Below are 7,662 nucleotides of genomic sequence, written 5' to 3'. Positions count from 1 at the left end.
CCCGACTTATATTTAATTTGAGCCAACATAAAATTCCACTAAAACTCATAATCATGCCAAAAATGTTTCAGGGTTGGATACTTTGTTCGCCGGGTGGAACGAACACCGACACCAGTTGCAACTTTTTAAGCAAATAACTCGTTTGTGACGGTTTACTAGACGCCTGTTTATATTGACCAAATCACTGCTGTTATTAATGCCTCATTATTAGGAAAGAAGTTATAAATATTCCCGCCTAGATTGTAAACACACGATGCATTTATTTCAACATCCTCCTTGAAAGCTCACTGCAACGTCAACTTGAGRCTTGACTTTATTTACGCTAAGAAAATGTATTTAAAGAATACGTAAACACGGAAACAATGAGGAAATAAAAAGCACCTGTCCTTAAAAATCAACTCGATCGATCATTGCCAAAAAGGAGGCAATTGCACAAATTGAGATTTGTTCTCGCAAAAACTCACGGTCACTTTGGTGGAAATAATAGTAATTTAGCCGGATATACAAAAAATCTTTTTATAAAAATGACTTAAAGTTAAGCTAGGCCTTGAGGTATGGAAACCGTGTATAATTAAATTTTTATACTTGTTTGGGTAAAAAGTGCACATATTTATAACTAAACCACAATTTTTAAATTTATAATATCGCAACCATAAAAGTGTAATACTTTTACCGGTCTAGTGCATTTTACAATAGTCTTAATTACGCGTAATTTTGTGAAATCAGTGAAATTATTTTAATTCACGGTGAGATCATTGTTATGACTGCTGATGATAAAAATGTTATTTCACATGTTTTCAGTTTTATAATTAAAATTACACAACAGCATCAACGAGTCATTACCCTCATTTTTGAACTGAGCAAGCATCCAGCACTGGCGCAATAATGACCTATTTTGTTATTTTCGATTCATAATTCTTCCATTTTACATTTCTGAAATGTGAAACCTTCTTATAATTGTGGATAAGAATCTCAAATTTGAGTATCGTTCGTAGAAATAGTTTTTCAGGTGAAATATTCTAAGCCTTTATCGTTTACAGTTTTGTTTTTTAAAAAGTACTAATTGACGAGCCTTCTAAATAAACTAAAACATCAGAAGTTTTAAAATTTCAATGGTTTTTAGTTTACGTACCCAACTCTTCAAAATAAARCATTTTTCAAGCGGTACAAATCACTCAAATCAAATATGAGAGAGTAAACTAATTTGTTCATGATTGGTGGTGATTTTAAAAAGACAAATTTCGATGTTGAAATTATTTCRAATCAAAAAGCTTCCACTTCAAAATTTTCAGTATTTCAAAATGCAGTTTTTGACTTTTTTGAGGTGGAAGACATTTACAAATCTTTTTAATCGTGTGTTATTAAAAATGGGCGATGATGAATTAAAAATTTAGTTCTGGTTGTTGAAATTTCAGGAATTTCAGGATTACCACTTATTCGTTTCATCAGTACAATTATGTACTCATAGAATCGCATTCAAATTTCTCAAAGTATAAAATTCTACTTTTCTGATATTAATAAATAGTAATAAATAATAATGCTGTTTTATCGGTTTTCTTTATTTTCTTTTCATTAACATTTTCAAACAACCGTAGTTGCAATTTCAAAAGATTCCAGGATGGGATTACCCAAAATCAACACTTCCCACTCAATTCCGTAACTCAAATTACAAATTCCAAATCCAGTTTACGCATGATATAACAGGATCCCCAGATTTCAAGTATTTCAAACAGTTTTGACGAAAAGTAAACAAAGCAGTTTAATACCCACATCATGGCACAGGTATATACAGAAATTTGTATCATAATTTTCTGTATTATTTATGTATGAGACTATAATTATATACACAGTGATTCACATAATTTCTTGTTAATTGAAAAAAAAAATAACCGGACAACTAAAATTTGCCATTTTTCCCATTAAAATTGCACATTGCAACGAACTTTGCAAATCATTGTAATTTAATTCAATAACATCTCTAGTTTTGTCTTGTAAATGTTAAACCTAAAAGATGAGAGCACTGTTTTTTACTTTTTTTATACTGTGCTGTAGTGTGCAACAGAGACAAAATTAAGTTTCTACTTATTTCAGATTAATGCCCGTTCTTTTCTGAGTAACAAATTGTTTCAAAATTTTATCTTCTGGTGCCTCAGAGATACAAAGCATTGAAAAAAACGTTGCTTCTTTAATGTTACTAAATATTCGTTCGGAAAATAGGCTACATAAAAAGGTAGTTAAACCGAAAATTATTGGTTATGACACCAAAAGAGCACAATTACGGCTTTGAACACAAAAAATCTGAAAAACTTGGAACTCTAAAGAATTACAACAAATAAAACAGTTAATTATTCGAAGCTTCCATGTGCCTATTTTGATGTAATGCTTTTTTTGAAGCTTTATATCTCTCATGTCTCAATTAAAATTAAATTACAATGATCTACAAGGTTTTTTCTTTAAACCAAACAAAATTTCGTCGAAATCCGACAAAGAATAACAAAAATTTTAGTTGTCCGGTTAATTTTGGCGGCTAGTGTAGTTGCATTTAAAGTTCGTAATGGTTGTAAAGTTTAGTGAATCACCCTGTAAATGCCATTAGAAGAAAACCGTTTGTTTTGATTTTAAAATTTATGAAGGTCTTCTCCAACAGGTGTATTATTAAACTTATTGACGTCCAGGTAGAAAAAGTTCAAGTTACCTGCCATAAGAAACATTTTACAGGTAAAAGCTGAACAACTGAAAATTCCTAGAAATATTATACCACGCCTAGTGAGGAAAACGTCAATTAGTATTCAGGTGTATGCACTCTACAGTTATAAAGGTAATTTAAAATATTTGTGTATCGACATAAACGTGCCAGTGGAAGATAAAAGTGAATATCGTTTCCAGTTGCGGAATTTTATTTTTGTGTTTTAAGTCAATAATGACACGAACATATAGGAATTATTTATCGTTTGAACGAACAAAGATCTTCCATTTCTTGGCCACACTTCAATTTAGAATTGCGCCAGCAAGTATCTTTTTGACGTGCCAATTATTCATAAAAAACGGTGCTCTTGCAATACTTTGCATAATTTATTTCAGAGACCTAATGTCCCACATATTGTGAGAATTTCCATGGGATTGTTAAACTGGGAATTTAATTGATTATTACACCATCTTCTTCTATTCAAGAACTGGTTGGAATGCGTTAAGCGAATGTTGTTCGTCTTTTGCCGGAAGGCACCTTCTTGACCTTATAAACTATTTAATCATCACACTTCTTGGATTCACATTATGAAATTATCGAAAAAATTATTTAAACAGAATCGTGGTTAGATCAATCTCCGTTTCAAGTGTCGCAATTTCCGCTTTTACGCATCATCCATCACAATTTGGCAAGTTGTAACACCTCGGAGAAAGTTTCAATTGTCAATAATTACAAGCCTACATCTAGTTCATCTAGTTCTCGAGAAAAATCGCACTTCTGAAATGTCAATTTGCGTGAAAACTCGATTTCTAAGTACCCAACTTTCTTGAAAATCGAGCAGTTTGCAATGAAATGTGTAGTCCTAATTGATCTCTCGATGATTACAAAAGTAGAACAAACAAATAGAAAAGTCAGTGCGAGTTTCTCGATCATTTCACCGCACTTTTTTCATGGGGTTGCATTTTTAGCTGAAGAGGAAAGGGTTCGTTAAATTCACAAGAGTCGTTGGCTCGTGAACAATTAAAATGCTTCGCACGCGCTCTCGCTTAGTTGCGTCGTGTTACATCATGTTTAACATTTTAATTGAAGTTGCATTGGCCACTTATCGCAGCAAATGCCCCAAATCTGAGACAAAAGCTAAAAAAATTGTTATTTCAGCTTGGATAAGGAACTGAACAAACTGAAAAATAAATGCAACGATAACAGTTCCAATTTACTGAACTTAAATTTAAGGTTTATTGATGTTTCAATAGCAAAAAAATATTTCCAAAATTTCCAGGAAAACTCATTTATTTTTATCTCAATCAAAAAATAACATTCGCTAGGCCAGACCAAATATTATTTTGCGAATGCAAAAATACAGTTCTCGTTCTTTTTAAGATATTTCTAAAACAGCTTCAAATATATGATTTTCAAAATTAATTTTTGGTCATCTCTTCATGTCTCAATTTTTATCCTCATCGTTGTAACTTATAATTACCACTTGAAAATTTAGATATCCTCTATAGTTTATCATTTTGTTTTAGTTTTTTACCCTTTAATGGAATTATAATATGAAAAGTCTCACGTTTTCAGTCTTAAATCAGTGTTGTCATCTTAATTTCACAGTTACTACCCACTTTCATTAGAAATTTAATTGAACGCCTGATACTGTCATATATTTATAATTTTAAAAAAATAATTAACGGTAATTTTGAATATTTACAAAAATTGAACAAATTGAAAAATAAATGCAACGATAACAGTTCCAATTTACTGAACTTAAATTCAAGGTTTATTGATGTTTCAATAGCAAAAAAATATTTCCAAAATTTCCAGGAAAACTCATTTATTTTTATCTCAATCAAAAAACAACATTCGCTTGACCAATATTTTTTCGTTATCCTTTAGGATTTTTCTTTCCACGTCATTTACGGAATTTAATAAATTAAGTCGTAATTATAATTTAAGATATAATCTAAAACGTCGCGTGTTCTTGTTAATTCATTTTTAATACACATTCACAACTATAATTATTAAAATAAAATGCAAGGTTAATGGGTTATTACCAAAACCATTACCAACAAACAAAACGGCAATTATAAATTATTTCCAAAAGTTATTTGAAACCTGTGCTTTAATATTTTAACTGGAGATTAAACTATTCAGATGAAACTGCATTCAAGTATTGATTTCTGGCGAAAACATGGATACAAACACAAATTTATTGATCAAATTTTGCACTGAACGTTGAATTTTGTCTGGTGTGATTTCAAAAATAACTAAAAATAGCTAAATTATTATCAATAAAAGGTCACAGTGAAAAAAGTAGAAAGAGAGCAATAATAAAAACAAACATAGCGGTACTTTGAGTATAGATTATGACTCCCAATTTGTTTACAAAAATGCAACAATAGGCAATTACGATACTGTTCTGATAAATACTGATTACAACAAAAATAGGTAGGTTTCCGAAAAAAAATAAATTAATTTTAGATTAATTAAAAAAAATTATTATTTGAATGAATAACCATTTTGTGATTTTCCAGAGCTACAATTATTAAATTCATTATAATTTCTGATAGAAAATGTGGGGTGAGTAAATTATTGGAAAAAGATGCGACATACTGACCTCTAGAAATGGTACTCCTGATAAGAAAAAATATGTTTGGTATCACTTGAATTTGTTACCGCCACTTGGTTAATGTTTTGAAAAAGGTCACCATTTAAGGTCAGTGTTTTATTTAAATAACGCACGCATTCTAACTACCACTACACACACCAAACATCCTTGCTCGACTGACTGATTTGAAGCTGATTACAGCTCGTTGGTTGGCGCTGGCTCACCGATTTGGTGGCTCGTTTTCTTTTCTCTCTCAGGTTTGAATTTAGTTTCGAAATGAGAGGTATAAGGCGCCACCGGTCGGTAATATAAGTTGGTGAAGGTTTGAAACACTGCTGCCGATTTTTAGCCAAGTATCAATCCTGATCCCGAGTTTTGAACACAAAGTTTGAAGTTAAAAATTCTGTTTGATAGTTGGTTAAAACAAAATTAATTTTCCATTAAAGGAAACTTGACAATATTGCTATTTTTAGACTTGTCAGGCATGTAGTTTGTACAGGATGAATCAGATTTAACCGTCACTGCAATCTTTGGTATGAATTATGATATAAGTTTATACCATCTGATTCAAAAAGCTTCCATAAAAAAATTAAAATTACAAATACGTATTTAGAAAACTACATGAAAACTACATGAAAAAAATTTGAAGAAAATTGATAAATTTCGGTTTTGTATTCACTTTTATTRTTTCTAATTGTCTCTTATGGAAACCTTATTTTCGACAATTTTTAATTTTCTTGTTGATCTAGTTGTAGCAAAAATCAATAGTTTTCTTGTTTTACTTTTTTTTTTTCAAGGGGTCAATAAGAAAGGAGGTGTTATAAGAAAGAAAAAAACATTTTAATTTTTTTTTTAGTAATTCGTAATAAGTTTGTTTATAATCCATAAACGGAAATTGGCTAACATAATTAGGAATGTTTAGAAAAAAAAACGGTTTTTGACAATTTTTTGGTAATTTCAAACAGTTTTTTATAGTCGAAACTTTTTACAGCACTTTATGAACTTTTAATTTCAAGAACTCAATGCCTTTTTAGGTTGTCTTAAAATGAGTTTCTGCAAACGTCATAAAAGTGACCACTTTTATTACTAAATGTCAATTTTAATTACTAAATTATCAGCATTCGCATTTTGCACTACTAACTGCACTAGTTATATTAATAAATACTTTCGAAAATATCAATACAATTTTTTTTATAAACGTTATTACTTGCAAAGCGTCCTTATTATTTTGTTCATTTACTTGMTAATTATAGCGTTGCATTTTACTCTCGATCTGAATACGTTTGCGGATAAAATAGTATGTTATTTTGAGTAAAAGTAAGTTTCTGTGACTAAGTCAAATTATTTGCCTCACTACGTTCAGCAAAATAAACGTTCAGCTTTGCCACATAAACTATCACTTTTAGTTCTAATAACATAATGTACTATTTTTGAAAATTTTTTTCATACGTCATGTGCTCACTTTTTTAATAGTTGCTTATTAGAATTCTAGGTTTCTAAATATCATTTTTTCGGTGTGCTTTGAGTTTTAAAAATACGTAATAATCGTTTTAGAGAGCGAATGCAAAAAATACAGTWCTCGTTCTTTTCAAGATATTTCTAAAACAGCTTAAAATATATGATTTTCAAAATCTCTTTATGCCTCAATTTTTATCCTCATCATTGTAACTTATAATTACCACTTAAAAGTTTAGATATCCTCTATAGTTTATCATTTTGTTTTAGTTTTTTACCCTTTTATGGAACTATAATATGAAAACTGGCAAGTATCACGTTTTCAATCTAAAATCAATGTTGTCATCTTAATTTCATAATTACTACCCACTTTTATTAAAAATTTAATTTAACGCCTGATACTATGTGATACATTTATAATTTGAGAAAGATAATTAACGGTWATTTTGTAATTTACAAAATTTTTTCTTAGTGTTAATTTTTTTTTAAGTGTTACATACAGTTACAATTTTTGGTAAGACTATGTCACAAAATTTTATGTTATCATGTGTTTGTTTTTACTTTTTCAATACTCTTTCTTTTAATCGAAAATAAGACAACTATCATTGCAAGAATATTTATTTATTAATGAGCAATTATGAAGCAGTTTCTTATCTCATCTTTTTCAATCATGTGCAAGCCAAATGTCTGATGTGCAATCACCTCCGGGGTATCTAAAAACAATGATTTTGCAAAAATTTAATAAATTTTATATAAATTGAACAAACCTCATTTCATGAGCCAAAAGTGGTCCRTCAGGCCCAATTCCAAAATCAACCAAAAAGTTCTCATCCAATTTCATCCCACCTTTCTCTGTATCGATATCGATTTTAACAATAGTCGCACCTTTTTCTATAGTCTCAGGATAAAATTGTCGATC

The 7,662-nt window shown here is 29.9% G+C and overlaps 2 protein-coding genes across 2 annotated transcripts in view; both read right to left on the bottom strand.

The window, feature by feature from the left end:
- Window positions 1–5,494, bottom strand: part of LOC123009138 (ADP-ribosylation factor-like protein 4A) — a 17,074-nt gene extending 11,580 nt beyond the window's left edge. Inside the window, exon 1 of the mRNA XM_044405300.1 lies at window positions 5,298–5,494. The gene's annotated coding sequence lies outside the window, so the exon portion shown is untranslated. The remainder of the gene's footprint in view (window positions 1–5,297) is intronic.
- A 1,853-nt stretch (window positions 5,495–7,347) lies between these two features.
- LOC123006409 (methanethiol oxidase-like) overlaps window positions 7,348–7,662 on the bottom strand; it is a 3,206-nt gene continuing 2,891 nt past the window's right edge. Inside the window, exons 5-6 of the mRNA XM_044400866.1 lie at window positions 7,511–7,656; window positions 7,348–7,456 (exon numbers count right to left, since the gene is read on the bottom strand). Of these exons, the coding sequence (XP_044256801.1) occupies window positions 7,408–7,456; window positions 7,511–7,656 (195 nt within the window). The 3' untranslated portion in view covers window positions 7,348–7,407. The remainder of the gene's footprint in view (window positions 7,457–7,510; window positions 7,657–7,662) is intronic.

Source organism: Tribolium madens, unplaced genomic scaffold, assembly GCF_015345945.1.
Source record: "Tribolium madens isolate multiple individuals breed KSU strain unplaced genomic scaffold, Tmad_KSU_1.1 Scaffold_11;HRSCAF=98;Tcas5.2_LG3b, whole genome shotgun sequence".
In the NCBI taxonomy this organism is placed as follows: Eukaryota; Metazoa; Arthropoda; class Insecta; order Coleoptera; family Tenebrionidae; genus Tribolium; species Tribolium madens.
The sequence above is the reverse complement of the archived record's forward strand: the minus strand, read 5'-3'. Positions and strand labels throughout refer to the sequence as shown.